The 21,803-nt window shown below is 48.7% G+C and overlaps 2 protein-coding genes across 5 annotated transcripts in view; one reads left to right on the top strand and one right to left on the bottom strand.

The window, feature by feature from the left end:
- The window catches only part of LOC147025613 (uncharacterized), a 38,020-nt gene extending 25,312 nt beyond the window's left edge, over nt 1–12,708 (bottom strand). Inside the window, exon 1 of one of the 3 annotated variants that reach the window (XM_085886744.1) lies at nt 12,497–12,708. In XM_085886744.1, coding sequence (XP_085742870.1) covers nt 12,497–12,564 — 68 coding nt within the window. In that variant the 5' untranslated portion in view covers nt 12,565–12,708. The remainder of the gene's footprint in view (nt 1–12,496) is intronic. The other 2 variants (XM_085886742.1, XM_085886741.1) reach the window with 2 other exon arrangements.
- Nucleotides 12,709–12,808: 100 nt separating this feature from the next.
- The window catches only part of POLR2H (RNA polymerase II, I and III subunit H), a 35,833-nt gene continuing 26,838 nt past the window's right edge, over nt 12,809–21,803 (top strand). Inside the window, exon 1 of one of the 2 annotated variants that reach the window (XM_085886758.1) lies at nt 12,809–13,008. In XM_085886758.1, the coding sequence (XP_085742884.1) occupies nt 12,936–13,008 (73 nt within the window). In that variant the 5' untranslated portion in view covers nt 12,809–12,935. The remainder of the gene's footprint in view (nt 13,009–21,803) is intronic. The other variant, XM_085886759.1, reaches the window with a different exon arrangement.

Here is a 21,803-nt window from a genome sequence, read left to right as displayed (position 1 = left end):
TGAAACTAGAACGCCACTCGGTGGAGCAGATACCTTCGCCAGGCTGAACAGTTTACGTTTTCTATCCTACTGAAAGGCCACATCTGCATCCGGACCTTCACGCAAGTCTCATCAGCTTGTTCTTGTCACCGACCCAACCTGTCACAAAGTTTTGTTCGAATCCGTCCATAACTTCTTGAGATGTCAAGCTGTATATCTTTTGGCCCCATCTCTCAATGGTGAAGAATTGGTATAAAAATTCTATCGTCCGCATCTTCACCAAAATCTAATAAATGAGTCTTTCTCACACACCCAGCCTGTCCACCAAGTTTCGGCCGAATCCATCCATAACTTCTAGAGATATCCTGCTCACAGACAGACAGACAGACAGAGAGACAGAAAGATAGGGGTGAAAACATAACCTCCATTGACATTCGATGGCGGGGGTAAAAATTTAAAGATTCTCCTCTGCATCTTCACCAAAATCAAATCAAATTGTCCTTCGTAGACACCCAACCTGTCCACCAAGTTTAATCTAAATCAGTCCGTCAAAATAAAGACAAATTACTGCAACGTCATCCTAAGAAGGAGGCCAGATGTACGCGCGCACACACACACACACACACACACACACACACACACACACACACACACACACACACACACACACACACACACACACACACACACACACACACACACACACACACACACCACGCTCATTTCAGCCCAGAACCTCTCCAAACGGAGGATCCACAATCCCGGTCGCAGGTCCACATCAGTAGATTACTCGACATAAATGGACCCACAACCTCAAAGTTGTGTCCAGATAGTCCGTCAACACAGCAATGTCATATTGTTGCGAATCTGGAAGCCATGAGCACACAACATACAGGTCCTATAGATCAGTTATATCGGTAAGTATGTGTTTTATAGATAGTTTCCTTTCCCTTGTCTAATGGGTAAATAAATGTTCATGCGCTGTGAGTTACTTTTGATAGTTAGGATTTCCTTTTATTTGTAACACCACCAGCAATGACAGCAACAATGACAGCAGCGGATTACTACGGCTCTGCAGAGAACAACAACAACAACAACAACCCTCTGCTCCCGGATTCTCCGCGCGCTCAGTGGGGGAGGGGTCATGCCCCCACCCACCGATGCGCTGGGCAGCGCGCCGAGTGGGGGAGGGGTCGAGCCGTGCTGGAGCGCATAAAAAAGGGAGTCAGTCAATCGGTTTGGGCTGGTCTGGAGCCTGGGCTGCTGGTCTTGGTCGTTGTCACCTCTTCTTCCTCCTCCTCCTCACGAGCGAGAGCTTGAGAGACGCCAGTCCCCGACAAGGACTGCAAGGGTTGGGCGCCGTGTCTCTCTCGGCGAACGGGTGAGCTTGAGACACCATGCCCCCCCCCCCGCAAGAACTGCAAGGGTCGCTCGCCGGTGTCTGGGTTTGGCTCGCCTCTCGCTGGTGCCCGGGTCGACGCGAAGACCACACGAGGTGGACAGGTCCGAGATAGACCCTGGTCTTCAGCTAGTCCTATCCCTCCGAGCTGAAGGCCTCAATAAAGGCTGTAGCTACTACTTCTTTGGGTGTGTGCGTATGTGTGTTCGTGGCACCAGTCAGCTAAGTAGTGAAATGTATAAGTGCTTTTTGCCTGTATATACGTGCATTTATTAATATTCGGTTTAGCTCTGCCCTTATGTGCTCCCCTCATCCCCCCATTGTAAATAAATATCCCCATTTGTGAAATGGTTCAGCTCGTTCGTGTCTATTCCTTCATTGGCTTCGCGTGCTGCGTGTTGGAAAATTAGCCAGGCCGTTGCCGTTGTAACGGGATATTTGGAACCGACGGATCTCGGCGATCAAACCGCTCGGATCGCACACGGAACAGGTACGCTAAGCGGCTCGTTCCTTACGGGAGCCATCGAGGGTGAATTTCCCCGGTAGGTTGGACCACGTGGGTATTTAGGTAAATTGAAATTGGCAATCGACCCTACCCCATGTGGTCTGTCTGTTGGCGAACTTCGGTCCAAAAAGGGACCCGTACTTTTCCGAAAAGGTACGATCTGAATTCCGAGCTATCGGTCGAGCCGACTCTGCAGCTCCATCTGGAGGTCATGCTCGTGGCTGACGCCCGGCCACGCAACAATATCCTTATTCAAACTTATGTAATTATTATTTTATTTAAAATATTACAACATATTAATAACTTAATCATACACCACTATACATGATAATATTGTTGCGGGTCGGGGGTCGGGTGAGAAGACCACAAGGGGGAGAAGCTATGTCGGGTTCCCACCAGACTCTCAGGAATCGCAGGCCGTCACACACGGATAACTCCGTGACGCGGAGGGTCGCTAACCGACCGTGAACGCCAATAACTCAACCACGTGACCTAGGGTCCTCCGTCGAAACCAGTTACCTTCATTAATCACGTGACCTAATTACAGGGGGACACGCCCTCAGTACGCCTTGTCCGAACCGGATCACCTTACCGGATCAGATGCAGCCGAGCGACACTGCCAAGGACGTACCGACTAGAAGAACGGATCGTTGGGAATAAAGTCCCGGCTAGGCTAGGATACAGACAATGCTGGATCAATGAAAGAAAAGACAAAAATGAGCTGGGAACATTTCTACGAATAATTTATTAACAGGCAGGTGAGGAAAGATATGTGGCATAGTGAATGGAGTTTATTGTTATGTGTGTACAGTAGGGATAGAAAGAAATGTGTGGTGAGACAACAAAACAAGCAGACACAGAACAGACCGATATATCTTCTGCAATCTTCACTTTAAGCTAGGACTGGCACGCGCGCGCGCACACACACACACACACACACACACACACACACACACACACACACACACACACACACACACACACACACACACACACACACACACACACACACACACACACACACACACACACACACACACACACACACACACACTGATAAAGAGGAGTTAATTACAAAAAAGGAGAGGAGATGAGGCCAATGGTCTTGTAATACCTTGCATGGTTGACCGACCAGGCTACCCAGTATGTTTTGGGGGGACGCTCCACTGAACGCTCCCTCCTTGAGAGTTGGCGCGTCGTCTCGTGCTTGGCTATGGTGTCGGCGCAGCGCATGCACCGATCCAGAGAAAGGGCGAGGCCGTCTAGCGTGAGGAAGGACTTTAGGTGGAGCCAGGTGAGTGGGTTGTGCCGTAACCCAGCGGCAAGAGGCAGTCGCAATTAGGTGGGTGGGTGGAGAAGGTGGAGTCAGCACACGAGGTCAAAGGTCGAGAGACAGGCAGATGGAGTAGGCGGATTCAGACGGCGAATGTAGGGATTCCAGAGAGAGGAAGGCGGAGATCAAGAGTGAGTGGGTGGAGTGGCAGACAGGACTGGCGGAGCAGCAGGCGCATGCTGATATCGATCAAAGGCCAGACAAAGAGGAGGAGGATGACGACGGACGGCTTCGCGATCCGTACTTTACAGGGACAGGGTGGGGCGTCGCCCCAAAGCAATGCATAGTCATCCGAATCGTGCATTCCGATTGGGCCCTGGCCCTGCGCTGCCTGGCTCCCATGGCTGGAAGCGGCCTCATTGGTCCATCCGGTGAGACATCGCCGAGCTGTGGAATTGTCTTGCTCCGAACACCGCAACATGATATGAACCGCCTCACACCAAACTCCCGGGCCGTGCTCTCGGCGAGGCCGAGGGCCGTGCCGGTCAATGTGCCCGCTCCGTGGCATTCCACGCGGCCTGAGCAATCTGGGCCGTGCATCTGCGCCTCCGCTTGGTGGCGGCTCCGTCAAGGCGTAGGTGCGGGAAGATATTGTTGGCCGAGGTGGCGAGCGAAGATCGATGGCAGAATGGTAAGACCCGAATGAAGAAGTGCGCTATGCGTGCCCCGTACAGTGCGATGGGAATCATCACGGGGCTGCGCACGGGTCCGCTATCGTGCATGCGGTTATTACCTTCACATTCTGCGAAAGGTTATGTTTTGGTCGGCGTGTATTTATTTATTTATTTATTTATTTATTTATTTGTAATCTTGCGATTCGTATAACTCAAAAAGTGTTAAACCGAATTGCATGAAATTTGGTGGGATGATTGGTTATTAGCCAGGAAGCATTCGATTACATTTTGGGATCGTTCGGGTCAAAGGTCAAGGTCAAGGTCACGAAAAGGTCAAAATCGTCTTTTTACGATAACACGGTCAATTTTTATTCAATTTGCATGCAACTAACGCCAAAATGTTCAGAATTCAACGCCTCATCTTGTGATATGCAATATGACACAATGACGCCCATACTCTTGTTACCGGTTAGGGGTCAAAGGTCAGGGGGGTCACGACCTTGAAAAATATGTGATTTTTGTCATAACGCGGTCAATTCTTGTCCGCTTTACATGAACCCAGCACCAAAATGTTCAGAATTTAATGCCCAATCTTGTGACACAATGACATCATAACACATGTCACCGGTTGGGGTAAAATGTCGGGGGGGGGGGTCACGCCCTTGAAAAATATGCGGTTTTCGGCATAACTCAGTCAATTCTTATTCGATTTGCATGAAACCAGCATCAAACCAGTTCCCCACACTCATACCAAGAACAAAAAAAGTAGTGGCGGCGAAGGTATGCGCTCTATGAGTGCCCGTTCTAGTTTATCACAGTGGTGATCCTCACAGACATCTGCCTGAGCGCGGTGGTGGCCCCAGTCTGTGTCATGGATTGGATATAAATCAGGGTTTAAAAGAGCGTGTCACGCGCATCCTGTACAGCGTTGGAATTTAATGTATGGTTCTACTATTCCTTTAGACACAGTAATCTTGCAGCGGAGAGTTTTTTTCCATCGTGTGGTTGATGCGTCTTTTGGTGTCCGTGAGGACATTCAAACGTACCATGGCGGTGGAAAGGAAGATAGAGATATAATCAGACCTAATATAACTATGAGACCTACACAACGCACTTCGTCTCATTTACCCATTAGACATGAGGGAAAGGTCTAACTGCATGTAAATTAATGAAATAACTGTCTGGGGATCGCTGACGTTGGGTGCCATTGCCTTAGAGGCATGCGGTTTTGAGACCCGCAACAATATATTAAGCGATAAACTCTTTATCTGATAGACATGTCCATAACAAAGCACCTCCATCTAAAAATAGATGCAAACTGTCATTAATAACCATTTTTAACATGCTGAACTGTGTATCTCAGCAACCACCAACAAATTATTATCTTGCCAAAACGAAGTTTTTGCAAGATATGTTAGTCAGCTTGTATGTTTTTCAGTCAGCACGGGCCGATCGCTCGCTCAGGGTGACGGGGCACGGGCCGCTCGCTCGCTCAGGGTGACGGGGCACGGGCCGCTCGCTCGCTCAGGGTGACGGGGCACGGGCCGCTCGCTCGCTCAGGGTGACGGGGCACGGGCCGCTCGCTCGCTCGCTCAGGGTGACTGGGCATGGGCCGCTCGCTCGCTCGCTCAGGGTGACGGGGCACGGGCCGCTCGCTCGCTCGCTCAGGGTGACTGGGCATGGGCCGCTCGCTCGCTCGCTCAGGGTGACGGGGGAAGGGCTGCTCGCTCGCTCAGGGTGACGGAGCACGGGCCGCTCGCTTGCTCACTCAGGGTGACGGGCACGGGCCGCTCGCTCGCTCAGGGTGACGGGCACGGGCCGCTCGCTCGCTCAGGGTGACGGGGCACGGGCCGCTCGCTCGCTCGCTCAGGGTGACGGGGCACGGGCCGCTCGCTCGCTCAGGGTGACGGGGCACGGGCCGCTCGCTCGCTCAGGGTGACGGGCACGGGCCGCTCGCTCAGGGTGACGGGGCACGGGCCGCTCGCTCGCTCGCTCAGGGTGACGGGGCACGGGCCGCTCGCTCGCTCAGGGTGACGGGGCACGGGCCGCTCGCTCGCTCAGGGTGACGGGCACGGGCCGCTCGCTCGCTCAGGGTGACGGGGCACGGGCCGCTCGCTCGCTCGCTCAGGGTGACGGGGCACGGGCCGCTCGCTCGCTCGCTCAGGGTGACGGGGCACGGGCCGCTCGCTCGCTCGCTCAGGGTGACGGGGCACGGGCCGCTCGCTCGCTCGCTCAGGGTGACGGGGCACGGGCCGCTCGCTCGCTCAGGGTGACGGGGCACGGGCCGCTCGCTCGCTCAGGGTGACGGGGCACGGGCCGCTCGCTCGCTCAGGGTGACGGGGCACGGGCCGCTCGCTCGCTCGCTCAGGGTGACGGGGCACGGGCCGCTCGCTCGCTCGCTCAGGGTGATGGGGCACGGGCCGCTCGCTCGCTCGCTCAGGGTGACGGGGCACGGGCCGCTCGCTCGCTCGCTCAGGGTGACGGGGCACGGGCCGCTCGCTCGCTCATGGTGACGGGCCGCTCGCTCGCTCGCTCGCTCATGGTGACGGGCCGCTCGCTCGCTCGCTCAGGGTGACGGGGCACGGGCCACTCGCTCGCTCGCTCAGGGTGACTGGGCACGGGCCGCTCGCTCGCTCAGGGTGACGGGGCACGGGCCGCTCGCTCGCTCAGGGTGACGGGGCACGGGCCGCTCGCTCGCTCAGGGTGACGGGGCACGGGCCGCTCGCTCGCTCAGGGTGACGGGGCACGGGCCGCTCGCTCGCTCAGGGTGACGGGGCACGGGCCGCTCGCTCGCTCGCTCAGGGTGACGGAGCACGGGCCGCTCGCTCAGGGTGAAGGGGCACGGGCCGCTCGCTCGCTCGCTCAGGGTGAAGGGGCACGGGCCGCTCGCTCGCTCGCTCAGGGTGACGGGGCACGGGCCGCTCGCTCGCTCAGGGTGACGGGGCACGGGCCGCTCGCTCGCTCGCTCAGGGTGACGGGGCACGGGCCGCTCGCTCGCTCGCTCGCTCAGGGTGACTGGGCACGGGCCGCACGCTCGCTCGCTCAGGGTGACGGGGCACGGGCCGCTCGCTCGCTCAGGGTGACGGGGCACGGGCCGCTCGCTCGCTCGCTCAGGGTGACGGAGCACGGGCCGCTCGCTCAGGGTGAAGGGGCACGGGCCGCTCGCTCGCTCGCTCAGGGTGACGGGGCACAGGCCGCTCGCTCGCTCAGGGTGACGGGGCACGGGGCACGGGCCGCTCGCTCGCTCGCTCAGGGTGACGGGGCACGAACCACTCGCTCAGGACGAAGGGGCACGAACCACTCGCTCAGGACGACGGGGCACGAACCAGTCGCTCAGGACGACGGGGCACGAACCAGTCGCTCAGGACGACGGAGCACGAACCAGTCGCTCAGGACGACGGAGCACGAACCAGTCGCTCAGGAGGACGGAGCACGAACCAGTCGCTCAGGACGACGGAGCACGAAGCAGTCGCTCAGGAGGACGGAGCACGAACCAGTCGCTCAGGACGACTGAGCACGAACCAGTCGCTCAGGACGACTGAGCACGAACCAATCGCTCAGGACGACGGAGCACGAACCAGTCGCTCAGGACGGCGGAGCACGAACCACTTGTTCAGGGTGACGGAGCACGAAGCACTCAGGGTGACATGGCGTGGCAAAAGCGTCTGTCGTGAGTGAATGTTTCACTCAGAATGACGTAGCGCAGTGCCGCTATAAACTTTTGGGCGCTTGGCAAGTGACTTAAGCACTCATGCAGGCATTATTATTAAATGGTTGATAAGGAACGGCTGGCCAGGCTGTGGATGCATACCATATAGGATCCCTGTACATTTAAAGCCGGTCTTCCCCGTGAACGCAGCAGTTAATGAAAGAAAATTAATTTGTTCAAATTATGACTTTCTCCACAAAAGAGTTGCTGCTAAATGTAAAACAACCATGGAGACATTACAAAGTGCAATTCCCATTAAATAAACATTGCAGATGATCCGCCATATTGCCTGCTCGTCTGTGCACACGTTGTGTGGTGCAACGTTCACTCTCCGTGCAAACGTTATCACTGTATGTTAAAATGTCCGTTTTCACCAGATTTGCTTTGATTCCCGATGGAGCACCTCGCGAAACCTCCGAAAATATAGACCTCGACCTGGCAGACGCTATGGATAAGCAGTCCCTCTGGGGGACTGGGCCTGCTCGTCTGTGCACGCGTCACGTGATACATCGTCCGTGGTCCATGCAAACGTTATAACTTTATTTTAAAATGTCTGTTTTTCCAACAGATTTGCTTTGATCCCCTGTACAGCACCTTACAAAACCTCCAAAAACAGACACACATCTGGCAGACACTATGGAGAGGAAGTCCCTCTGGGGGACAGGGCACGAGGTCAAGCACTGAATGCATTGTGACATCACTCAATGAAGCTGGTTAATTTTGGCACATTCTTACAATAGTTTGTTCACTCAATATAATTCTCCAAATAGGAGAAAAAGATAAGTTTAATGCTTTTGAAATTTCACATTTTCTTGCGTGCATACGGAGAAGGCGGGAGGGGGGGGGGACATAGCCTTGCTTGCTTAAAGTAAATAGGTATATTGGCTTAGTTATAAGACTCGTTATTTCTTTAAATCATCAGATTTCACAAGAGATTTCAACACTTATTTAATCCGGACGATATCCAATCCTTAAAGCCAAAATAATGTTTTTGATGATCTACTTGAACTCGTCCGTGAGGGTAGATCGTGGAAAATCGGATCATATCATTCGCGAAATCGCTCCAAACTCCTAATTTGAAAACTGCAGCACTTACAAAAACGATGTAAGCAGCGATTCATAGCTATGATGAACAGGCATCCGATAATCGTATGGTTTTGGAGTTATGGAAGATACACACTCCACACACACATTGACATTTATTCGTGTGGACAATGTCATAAAAACTGGGTTAAAACTGGTGATAGAAACTGATGAAAGTGGTCTGGGATGGACAGTGCCCCAGCAGTGTACCTTGAACCGTATAAAACACGGAACGATTTAACATGAAATCATCGCCTGTATTACACTTTTTAACTCTGTCATTACCCCATGCACAGGAAGTGAAAAGCAGGGTTCAGCAATTGGTCACTTCTGTCTGTCTGTCTGTCTGTCTGTCTGTCTATTTGTCTTTCCACCTGTTTACAAAAATGATCGAGGAACAATTTAATTTTAATTGAATGTTACATATTGAACAAAAATGGGAAAACAAACCTGCAGTTTAGCGGTACATTGGCTCGGAATCTGTCCCGACTGTGCACGCACAGACAGGAGTGAGATCATCCTCTTACTCTGTCTGCCTGCCTGGCAATCAAGCAGAATTAAAAACCCTTCCAAACAGGACATTTACTGTTTTTAAGGACGTCCCGAAAGACACGAAAAACTAAGGTAACGTGTTAAATAAGGTGGCATAAAAGACGCTGCACCAACGGCGGAAAACTTTCAAAAATTTTATCTACGACCTTTAAAATCCTTACTTTATTTCAATTGAACATTGCACAACACAAATCACATTTTTAGCACTTTCGAACCCCTTCCGTTTAGCAGTACTTGGACAAAATGTTAGGGCATTTCACGTCATCGTGACCGATGAAATTTTCCGCTCGTAGACAGCGCGGAGAAGGTGTTCTATGAACCCTCTAGTTTTTAATGATATACAATTGTGAAGGGTTTATCCTTCATTTACAAAACATTTCAATAAAGTAATCTCATTAAAATCAAGGATAGGGTTGAAAGGAAAAGGGTTGGCAAATTTTCAATGATGAGTACCTTGCTGATAAACAATTGTTTTGTAGTAAATATTTGTATGTTTACATTGAATGTTGTGTTTACATGTGTTCCGTTACTTGTACTCAGACGCATGGATAAAAAGGTCATTCTGTTCCTTGATTTCCAGTTGACGAGTCACATGGACATTTTGATAACGTTCACCACACCAAACAACAATGAAACGAAAACCTTTTATTTGTGTTTGTTTTTGTGAAATATTAATCTGTAATGTAAACACGTTTACTTTCTCTTCTATCTGGAATAATTTTCTGTATCTGTCTCTCTCTGGTGAGTGTGTGAGTGTGTGTGTGTGTGTGTGTGTGTGTGTGTGTGTGTGTGTGCGTGCGTGCGTGCGTGTGTGCGTGCGTGCGTGTGTGCGTGCGTGCGTGCGTGCGTGTGTGCGTGTGTGTGTGAGAGAGAGATCACAATTTGTATGTGTGTGTGAGTGTGTGTGAGATCACAATTTGTGTGTGTGTGATCACAGTTTGTATGTGTGTGTGTGTGTGAGATCACAATTTGTGTGTGTGTGTGATCACAATTTGTATGTGTGTGTGTGTGATCACAATTTGTATGTGTGTGTGTGTGATCACAATTTGTATGTGTGTGTGTGTGTGATCACAATTTGTATGTGTGTGTGTGTGTGATCACAATTTGTATGTGTGTGTGTGTGTGATCACAATTTGTATGTGTGTGTGTGTGTGTGATCACAATTTGTATGTGTGTGTGTGTGTGATCACAATTTGTATGTGTGTGTGTGTGTGTGTGTGTTTGTGTGTGATCACAATTTGTATGTGTGTGATCACAATTTGTGTGTGTAACCACAATTTGTATGTGTGTGTGTGTGTGTGATCACAATTTGTGTGTGTGTGATCACAGTTTGTATGTGTGTGTGTGTGTGTGTGTGTGTGTGTGTGTGTGTGTGTGTGTGTGTGTGTGTGTGTGTGTGTGTGTGTGTGTGTGTGTGAGATCACAATTTGTGTGTGTGTGATCACAATTTGTATGTGTGTGTGTGTGATCACAATTTGTATGTGTGTGTGTGTGTGTTTGTGTGTGATCACAATTTGTATGTGTGTGATCACAATTTGTGTGTGTAACCACAATTTGTATGTGTGTGTGTGTGTGTGATCACAATTTGTATGTGTTTGTGTGATCACAATTTGTATGTGTTTGTGTGATCACAATTTGTATGTGTGTTTGTATGATCACAATTTGTGTGTGTATATGTGAATGTCTGTGTGTGTGTGTGTGTGTGTGTAATGACAATTCTTATGTGTGTGTGCGTGTGTGTGTGTGTGTGTGATCACAATTTGTATGTTTGTGTATGTGTGTGTACATGTGTGTGATCACAATTTGTATGTGTGTGTGTGTGTGTGTGTGTGAGATCACAATTTGTGTGTGTGTGTTTGTGTGTGATCACAATTTGTATGTGTGTGATCACAATTTGTGTGTGTAACCACAATTTGTATGTGTGCGTGTGTGTATGTACATGTGTATGTGTGTGATCACAATTTGTGTGTGTATGTGAATGTCTGTGTGTGTGTGCATGTGTGTGTCTGTATGTGTGTGTGTCTGTATGTGTGTGTCCGTGTGTGTGTGTCTGTAGGTGTGTGTGTCCGTATGTGTGTGTGTGTTTGTGTGTGATCACAATTTGTATGTGTGTGATCACAATTTGTGTGTGTAACCACAATTTGTATGTGTGCGTGTGTGTATGTACATGTGTATGTGTGTGATCACAATTTGTGTGTGTATGTGAATGTCTGTGTGTGTGTGCATGTGTGTGTCTGTATGTGTGTGTGTCTGTATGTGTGTGTCCGTGTGTGTGTGTCTGTAGGTGTGTGTGTCCGTATGTGTGTGTGTGTTTGTGTGTGATCACAATTTGTATGTGTGTGATCACAATTTGTGTGTGTAACCACAATTTGTATGTGTGCGTGTGTGTATGTACATGTGTATGTGTGTGATCACAATTTGTGTGTGTATGTGAATGTCTGTGTGTGTGTGCATGTGTGTGTCTGTATGTGTGTGTGTCTGTATGTGTGTGTCCGTGTGTGTGTGTCTGTAGGTGTGTGTGTCCGTATGTGTGTGTGTGTCCGTGTGTCTGTTTGTGTGTGTATGTGTGTCTGTATGTATGTATCCATATGTATGTGTGTCCGTGTGTGTATGTGTGTGTATATGTGTCTGTATGTGTGTCTGTATGTGTGTGTCTGTGTGTGTCCGTGTGTCTGTGTGTGTATCCATATGTGTGTGTGTGTGTGTATGTGTGTATGTGTGTATGTGTGTATGTGTGTATGTGTGTCTGTGTGTATGTGTGTCTGTGTGTCTGTATGTGTGCGTGTGTGTGTGTGTGTGTGTGTGTGTGTCCGTGTGTTTTAATTACTTTCCGATTTCGCGTCTGTGCACAAATGGGTGAACAAACATGGCGGCCAATGGCTTCAAACAATGAGTGTTCCTTCTTCGTCAGTGTGCGGAGATCGATCAGTGGTCGAAACACGTGGGCGTGACACACACCGGTTGCGCGATGTTGAAGCCAAACCGCCGCCATCTTACTCCCCCCAGGAGAGAACTGCTCAGGAAACAAACTCGCACTTCAGTATTCCTCCTCTTTTTGTGACCCTTTTTCCCGTTCGAAGTTAATATTTTACGTTTAACAAAACCTCAGTTATTTTTACAGAATGTTTTTCGTTTTCGACGCGTTAACAAACGGTTTGTGTTAATGGTGAACTTGACGATGTGAACTACACAAGTATACTGTACGTGGTTAACCTCATGGGGAGGACCGAGGATGATACAAACCGGTACAGTTGTCCGTTCGCCGCTTTCAGAGTTTTTATCATTCGGAATAAACAAATCTTTTCCGAGACGTCTCACTTACGCATGGAACGTCTTGCCACAACCTTTGACACTCCGGCTGGTGCAGTTGATGCTCGCACACGACGGCATGGTGACGATGTCAGAGCGACATGAAAACCCTTTCGTCCGATTATTATAAACAAACTATTCCCAGAAAGCGAGACCAAAGGAGGGAGCACGATGGCGGAACAACTTCCGGTGGCTTCGGCTTTTCCGCCAATGAGCGGCTCAAAGTCACAGCGGGTCACGTGATGGAGACACTCTCACAGCTAATCAAGGTTTTTAATTAATAAATAACGCATTGTTCTTTATTCACGGCGATCCGGCCGATGTGACTCTTGTGTTGAAGAGAATATTTAAACACAGGAAACTGCACGATCGCGTCGCTTGGTCATGATCCCTGGACCTTCATGTGACGTCATTTCCGGTTCCTGCGAGATTCCCCACGTTCGGCCTTCGTCATGGCGGGAATCATGTTTGAGGATATATTCGACGTGAAAGACATTGATCCGGAGGGAAAGAAGTTTGATCGAGGTGAGAACGGGATCGAGCTTGGATTTTTATATCCAATAAAGTGATGAAGCTTAAGGATTTGTGGTAAAATGGCAATTCGTGTGTGTTGGTTTATTAATTCCTTGTGAGCGTGTGTTTAATACTCTGTTTAACGGACCGAACTAGTGTGAGGTGCTGGTTGGGAGGCCGAGAGGAACACACACACACACACACACACACACACACACACACACACACACACACACACACACACACACACACACACACACTGGAAGCTATCTCGCTTGGGTTCGAATCCCGACCCAGCTATAAACTGTGTGTGTGTGTGTGTGTGTGTGTGTGTGTGTGTGTGTGTGTGTGTGTGTGTGTGTGTGTGTCAGTGTCAGTGTCAGTGTCAGTGTCATCCCTCCGATGGACGTGAAACTGGACCTCTCTTGTGTTGGCATTCATGAGTTGGTTAAACACCTCATGGTGTCCTTCGTGAAGAGTAAGCGAGTTATTTCAGGCATCCTGAACAAATTACAAATTCCTGCCCAAACTACTACTACTGCTGTGAAGGCAATGGCAAACCACCCAAACTCTTACACGGGAAGCTGCTCCGTTGGCACCGACACTCAGTGAAGAGTATGGGACAACAGAGGTGGTGTGAGGGGACACACAGAGGGAGGTGCACGCAGAGGGAGGGGGACACAGTAGACCGGTCAAAATAGGCCATTTTAGGGTCAAACCCACCACAAATTGCAATAGTAATCATTCAAGTTTTTTTCACTCCAAATATATCATAGAATGACATACTAAAAGTCACCTTAAATTGAGGCATTGGAACAGCTTCATTTTGACCTCAGTTTAAGGTGACATTGAAGAAAAAAATTGACAGCCAAAATATAGGGGGAGGGTATAGTAACATGACCACATCATGACAAATTACTGGCCGATTCTCAATATTAAGATATCAGTAGATTCACAAAAAAATTACCTTTCAAACAACACCACAAGTAATGATGTAGACCTAAAATTAACATCATGACGGAAGAAAAACATTTCTGCCTATCACTAAAAATTATCGAATATATATGTTGACATTTTTAAATTCACAATTATTTCATTTCCAAAGTAGGTCCGCAATTGGTCTGAATATCTATATACATGTTTTCTGACTGTCACAGTTTTTAAATTTTGCCAATATGTAATGTAGTTAGTGAGATATAGGCTTGTAGTATGGTATTGTGTACACTGTGGTCCTAAATGAGGAGAAAGCTTAGAAATTGAACCCAGTTTTAATAAGATAAACAATCTTAATGTTATATAATGCCCAAGTGTCTGTGCTTTCAGAAAATGTATACTTTGCTTTGGGTCCTTTGGATATAGTTGCTTACAAAGCATGTTTTTTTTTTATCCAAACACAGGCTGTTTTTTCCATTTTTATAGCTCATTTTTTAGAAATGGGTTACATGTATGATTGTATATGTTGTCCAAAATGGTTGAAAATGCATTTTTTGTTTGATATATATATATATATATATATATATATATATATATATATATATATATATATATATATATATATATATATATATATATATATATATATATATATATCATTATACGTAAGAATAGAACAATTCCTCGAAACAGTATATTTCTTATAACCTTCTGCATATCTTGGCACCTTCAAATGTGTAAAATCTCAGATTTTGCAAAATTTCCCCCAGTCATAGTGAAGCTTACAAAATCTTATTCCAGAAATTTGAAATGCATCTGATAGAACATCTTGAATAGCAATTTACTTCTGCATAAAGTGATGATTTAAAATGGCAAGTTTCAATATGGATCATTACAACATACCAGTTTTTAGGTTCACTCCCATGATTGGGTCAAAAATGTTAGGAAGTACATAACAAATTGCATTAACCAAGCTGCTACAAAATTACTGGTAGCTATGAGCTTGATTTTATAACCATAGAATAAATTTACCAAGATGGCCCTATGATATAAAAATCAATACCAAAGGCCAGTTTGTGTTCAGTATACAGAACATCAAAGGTCGTTAGGAAGTACATAACATTTTAAAGAAATCTGCACTTTTAATCCTAAGATGTTAGTTTGGTTCATCACAGCATGTATTTCTATGGTTAAGTTTATGTGCATATTATATTTATGACCTGAATGTACACTGATCAATTTGATCAATTTGTTAATTTCATATGACCTTGACCTCTTCACTCAAGGTCAAATATCAGGTAAACAAAATATTCTCAATATATGTGGTTTCCAATTAGTGTATAATACATATCTAAGCCATCAGACCAATTTTAGAATGATATGAGTGGTTCCTTGATACAGATAATTGATAACCAACTTTGACCCTGTCAGAGCAATAGAAAGAGGAAGAATTAAGCCCTGCCCAAATAGATCCTGAATCCCATGATGTTGGCTAACAAATAATATGCAAAACTTAATCATACAATGACTTTCATTTTTTGGTCCCCGTGTCCTAAATTTGTACATAATACCTTGCTACAAGCCTATAACCAATTTACTGAAGATTGAAGGAGGGTTAACATATTCCAAAATTCTTCCCTTCAAATGGCCATTTCGGCATAAGTCGTATTACTGCAAAACCTCAACATATTTACAGAATATAAAGTTACCAACATAAATAAAATACTATGATGAATCATTATACAAATAAAACGCAATTATTTTGTTACTGGAATTTCACTAATCAATATTCCGATAAAAGAAATCAGACAATTAGTTTATGCTTAGAAGTTTGGAATCCTCCTGGGTGCTGATATGTTATAGTTTATCTCCATTTATTGCTATGGAATTTAAAATAGCAAAAACACCAACCTTAAAAAGCTATTCTAGCCAGAAGTACTAAGCTACTAAAAGCAAATATACAACACATTTTGTAATATGTACATGTGAATCTTAACAGTCCAATTCCAGGGTAGCCATTTTCTTTTCAATACTACATGTAACTAGTAAATTGGTACTACACTATTTGTTAAAACTACATAACAATCACTATTTTATAGTGCTATCAAGAGCTGACCTGTATATCTCATGAAGAAAAATAAATATTTTAAACTACTTCAAGTAAGTCACTTCTAAACAACACCTTGAAAAAAACAGTCACAAACTGGAGGGGGAGCACTCAGGAGAGTGCAAAACCTCCGCCGCCAATACTGCTGGGTCACTCAAGTGAACCTTATATCTTATTCATTAAATATGATGTCAACAGTGCTGACAGAGTTGGAGTTCTTTTCTCCATTTTTTTTTGGGGGGGGGGGGTTCGAAATCACTTAAAACATGTAGAAATGCAAAAAAAGAAATCAAAATTTTGTTGAAAAAAAGTTGCAAAAAATTTTGTTTCTCAATTTTTTTGGGGGGGGGGGGGTTGAAATCAATTAAAACATGTAGAAATGCAAAAAAAATATTTCTCTAAATTTTTTTTTTGGGGGGAGGGGTTGGAAATTACTTAAAACATGTAGAAATGCAAAAAAAAATCTTTTTGGGGTGGGTGGGTAACAATTTTTTTGGGGGGTTGGAAATCACTTAAAACATGTAGAAATGCAAAAAAAAAAAAAAAATTTATCTAACAATTTTTTTGGGGGGGGCAAGTCCAAAATTTAATGGCATGATCCTTGGACTATACCTAACCCCCCCCCCCACCAAGTTTCGTCGAAATCCGTCGAGGAGTTTTTCCGTAATACTGTTCACAAACAAACAAACAAACAGAAAGGGGTGAAAACAGTAACCTCCATCCATCTTCGAAGATGGCGGAGGTTAATTACACATTATAATACATCCTCAGCATCACTTTCTGGATCAGGCAGGATTGTGTTAGAGCAGTGTAGGCCTTTACATTCTCCACATGCTGGAAAACATTCTAGGCCAAATTTTCTACATGAGCATCTCTGTGTACTCCAGTTAGTTCTGCAATTGCAGTTGAAGGCTTCCAGAAGATTGTCAGGTGCAGGCTTCAAGTTAGTGTCCACAGGCACCATCTTACCATTGATGACAGAGCCTTGTCAGTAGAAGATATTTCAATTGAGCTTGGATAAAATTCCTGTGGCTGCTTCACTAATTTTACATCACTTTTAATAAGTTTGGCTGCAGTTTCTATAATTCTTAATTTCTCTTCATCATGGTCATACTTCTTGGGTTTGGAGGAGAAGTCATGGATGATAGAAGATGCTTTATGTCAAAATGTAACTACATTTTCTTTTCCACTAATCTCAGTGATGGTTATCTTGTCTCCAAAATGTTTCTCAAGTCTATGTTTCATGTAGGTAAATCCATATAGTTCAATTTCAGTCTCAACCAATATCTCTTCCATTTTGTTTATAAGATCCTGTATTGAGATTTGTTCCTCATCATTGACCTCCAAATACATGGCCACCTGATTAAAAGCATCTTCCCTTGCCGAATCAGGAGGTCTACCCTGCTTAAATCATTTCGGTTGGATTTTATCATCTGCCATGAACTGTTGTGGTACCTGCTTTCCTGTTCCAAAATTTGTGCTGCAAAGGTTGTGGTTTCCTGCATCTGCAGCATGCAAATCTTGTGCAAACTCAAGTCTACCATTCACAATTTCTGACCACAAATCCTTGTGTTCATTGCAACACTTCTTAATTTTATCTTGAAAATCCATTGATCTGACTGGAATAAGTTTATGACTTTTTACCTTGCCATGGAATTTATCTGGATGCCCACAGAATATGCAGTTATCTTTATAAATAAATGTATTTTCTGTGGATTGGCGTGTACTTGGTGTATTACTGAAAGAAACAGAGTAACATTCTTGCTTTCTGCTGGCACTAGCTATACACTTTGGAGAACAGAAGTCCTTTCTACACTTGACATGCACAACTTGTCCAGGAACAGTACTTGTACTGCTAGACCACAATGCATTAGCTTTTGCAATGCCTTCACATCCTTTGGTACCTAACGTTGCAGTTTTTTGTCCACTCAATAGAGGTTCCTTACAGAAGACACACTTGTCCATCTTTAATATATTACTTCAACCTGAGAGAAACAAAAACATGATTAGAATTGGAAATAAAGATGTTCCAGACTTTTAGGTGAGTGAGAACCTTTTCAGAATTCTCACCTATCCCCTGGATATACTTTTGCCCTACCCCCACACCCTTCTGATTCTCTCTCCCCTATGCATATTTAATTGAACAGCCCTCAGCCCCTTTCAATCATTAGTACATTTATTGTATCTTCTATGGCAACCACAATAACATAGGACAAAGTAAATAGACTATTCAGTTATCTTTACTAGGGAATTAAATCTGAAATGGTCATACATCCAAAATAACTATTTTGGTCAAATTCTCCAAACATCATCAACTCTAAAAACACTAATCTTAGGTCAATACCATTACATATGGTATTGTTAGAAATGTATTTTCATTATGAATCTGTTGATACCTCTATATTAGGGATAAGTTTTGAATTGTTCACAATATTACCATAAATCTAGACCCTACCCCAAAATTTTATTTTATGATATTTGTGGAAAAATGCTGCCTCAAACTGAAGTCAAAATGGAAATGTTCCAATGCTCCGATTTAAGGTGACTTTAGTATGTCATTCTACAACATATTTAGAGTGGAAAAAAACATGAATGATAACTATTGCAATTTGTGGTGGGTACATCACTATTTTGACCGGTCTACAGAGGGAAGGGCGTACACAGAGTCAGATGTGGGGCATCATGCAGGCGCAGGACCGGGTTACACCGTTTATGTGGGCTTGCGTGGGTTACACTCTTTCCGTGGGCTTGTGTGGGTTACACTCTTTCCGTGGGCTTGTGTGGGTTACACTCTTTCCGTGGGCTTGTGTGGGTTACACCCTTTCCGTGGGCTTGCGTGGGTTATACCCTTTCCGTGGGCTTGCATGGGTTACACCCTTTCCGTGGGCTTGCGTGGGTTACACCCTTTCCGTGGGCTTGCGTGGGTTACACCCTTTCCGTGGGCTTGCGTGGGTTACACCCTTTCCGTGGGCTTGCGTGGGTTACACCCTTTCCGTGGGCTTGCGTGGGTTACACCCTTTCCGTGGGCTTGCGTGGGTTACACCCTTTCCGTGGGCTTGCGTGGGTTACACCCTTTCCGTGGGCTTGCGTGGGTTACACCCTTTCCGTGGGCTTGCGTGGGTTACACCCTTTCCGTGGGCTTGCGTGGGTTACACCCTTTCCGTGGGCTTGCGTGGGTTACACCCTTTCCGTGGGCTTGCGTGGGTTACACCCTTTCCGTGGGCTTGCGTGGGTTACACCCTTTCCGTGGGCTTGCGTGGGTTACACCCTTTCCGTGGGCTTGCGTGGGTTACACCCTTTCCGTGGGCTTGTGTGGGTTACACCCTTTCCATGGGCTTGTGTGGGTTACACCCTTTCCGTGGGCTTGCGTGGGTTACACCCTTTCCGTGGGCTTTTTGGGTTACACCCTTTCCGTGGGCTTGTGTGGGTTACACCCTTTCCGTGGGCTTGCATGGGTTTCACCATTTTTGCGGGTTTATGTGCGTCACACAGATTAATTTCTGGCGTTGAAGTGAGTTTGTGATTAAGATTTTCCGTCTGAACCAATTAGTAATTATTATTTATGTTTTCTTTCCCCCAATTAGTAATTATAATTTATATTTTCTTTCCCCCAATTAGTAATTACTAGTACAGGCCCGTAGGGGCGTAAACGATGACTGGATTGGGGCATTATTTCAATGAGATCGGACCAACTGTATCATAAATGGCCATAACTTGGGAAACACCTGGGAAACATATTCAGGTCCCCAGCGTCAATTGTGACATCAAATCAAATGAAGAATTGTGACGCCCCCTCTCTCTCCCCTCCTCTCTCCCCCCTCCTCTCTCCCCCCTCCTCTCTCCCCCCTCCTCTCTCCCCTCCTCTCTCCCCCTCCTCTCTCCCCCCTCCTCTCTCCCCCTCCTCTCTCCCCCTCCTCTCTCCCCCCTCCTCTCTCGCCCCTCCTCTCTCGCCCCCTCCTCTCTCGCCCCTCCTCTCTCGCCCCTCTCTCTCGCCCCTCTCTCTCGCCCCCACTCTCACCCCCCTCTCTCGCCTTCACCTCCCTCTCCCCTCTCTTGAACTGTGACGCCCCTTCTCTCTCACCCCCTCTTTCCACCCTCTCTCCCTACCCTCTCTCCCTATCCTCTCTCCCTACCCTCTCTCCCAACCCTCTCTCCCAACCCTCTCTCCCAACCCTCTCTCCCAACCCTCTCTCCCAACCCTCTCTCCCAACCCTCTCTCCCAACCCTCTCTCCCAACCCTCTCTCCCTACCCTCTCTCCCTACCCTCTCTCCCTGCCCCTCTCTCCCTGCCCCTCTCTCCCTGCCCCTCTCTCCCTGCCCCTCTCTCCCTGCCCCTCTCTCCCTGCCCCTCTCTCCCTGCCCCTCTCTCCCTGCCCCTCTCTCCCTGCCCCTCTCTCCCTGCCCCTCTCTCCCTGCCCCTCTCTCCCTGCCCCTCTCTCCCTGCCCCTCTCTCCCTGCCCCTCTCTCCCTGCCCCTCTCTCCCTGCCCCTCTCTCCCTGCCCCTCTCTCCCTGCCCCTCTCTCCCTGCCCCTCTCTCCCTGCCCCTCTCTCCCTGCCCCTCTCTCCTGCCCCTCTCTCCCTGCCCCTCTCTCCCTGCCCCTCTCTCCCTGCCCCTCTCTCCCTGCCCCTCTCTCCCTGCCCCTCTCTCCCTGCCCCTCTCTCCCTGCCCCTCTCTCCCTGCCCCTCTCTCCCTGCCCCTCTCTCCCTGCCCCTCTCTACCTGCCCCTCTCTCCCTGCCCCTCTCTCCCTGCCCCTCTCTCCCTGCCCCTCTCTCCCTGCCCCTCTCTCCCTGCCCCTCTCTCCCTGCCCCTCTCTCCCTGCCCCTCTCTCCCTGCCCTCTCTCCCTGCCCCTCTCGCCCCCCTCTGCCCCCTCTCGCCCCCTCTCGCCCCCTCTCGCCCCCCTCTCGCCCCCTCTCGCCCCCCTCTCGCCCCCCTCTCGCCCCCTCTCGCCCCCTCTCGCCCCCTCTCGCCCCCCTCTCGCCCCCCTCTCGCCCCCCTCTCGCCCCCTCTCGCCCCCTCTCGCCCCCCTCTCGCCCCCTCTCGCCCCCCTCTCGCCCCCTCTGGCCCCCCTCTCGCCCCTCTCGCCCCCTCGCCCCCTCGCCCCCTCTCGCCCCCCTCTCTCGCCCCCTCTCTCTCGCCCCTCTCTCGCCCCCTCTCTCGCCCCCTCTCTCGCCCCTCTCTCGCCCCCTCTCTGCCCCCTCTCTCGCCCCCTCTCTCGCCCCCTCTCTGCCCCCCTCTCTCGCCCCCTCTCTCGCCCCCTCTCTGCGCCCCTCTCTCGCCCCCTCTCTCGCCCCCTCTCTCGCCCCCTCTCTCGCCCCCCTCTCTCGCCCCCCTCTCTGCGCCCCCTCTCTCGCCCCCCTCTCTCGCCCCCCTCTCTCGGCCCCTCTCTGGCCCCCTCTCTCGCCCCCTCTCTCGCCCCCTCTCTCGCCCCTCTCTCGCCCCCTCTCTCGCCCCCCTCTCGCCCCCTCTCGCCCCCTCTGCGCCCCCTCTCTCGCCCCCTCTCTCGCCCCCTCTCTCGCCCCCCTCTCTCGCCCCCTCTCTCGCCCCCCTCTCTCGCCCCCCTCTCTCGCCCCCCTCTCGCCCCCTCTCTCGCCCCCTCTCTCGCCCCCCCTCTCTCGCCCCCTCTCTGCGCCCCCCCTCTCTCGCCCCTCTCTCGCCCCCCTCTCGCCCCCTCTCTCGCCCCCCTCTCTCGCCCCTCTCTCGCCCCCTCTCTCGCCCCCCCTCTCTCGCCCCCTCTCTCGCCCCCTCTCTCGCCCCCCTCTCGCCC

Source organism: Eptatretus burgeri, chromosome 6 (assembly GCF_056783735.1).
Source record: "Eptatretus burgeri isolate ZD-2024b chromosome 6, Ebu_testis_v1, whole genome shotgun sequence".
Lineage (NCBI taxonomy): Eukaryota > Metazoa > Chordata > Myxini > Myxiniformes > Myxinidae > Eptatretus > Eptatretus burgeri.
Note: the sequence above shows the minus strand (reverse complement) of the source record. Positions and strands in the feature narration are given on the sequence as shown.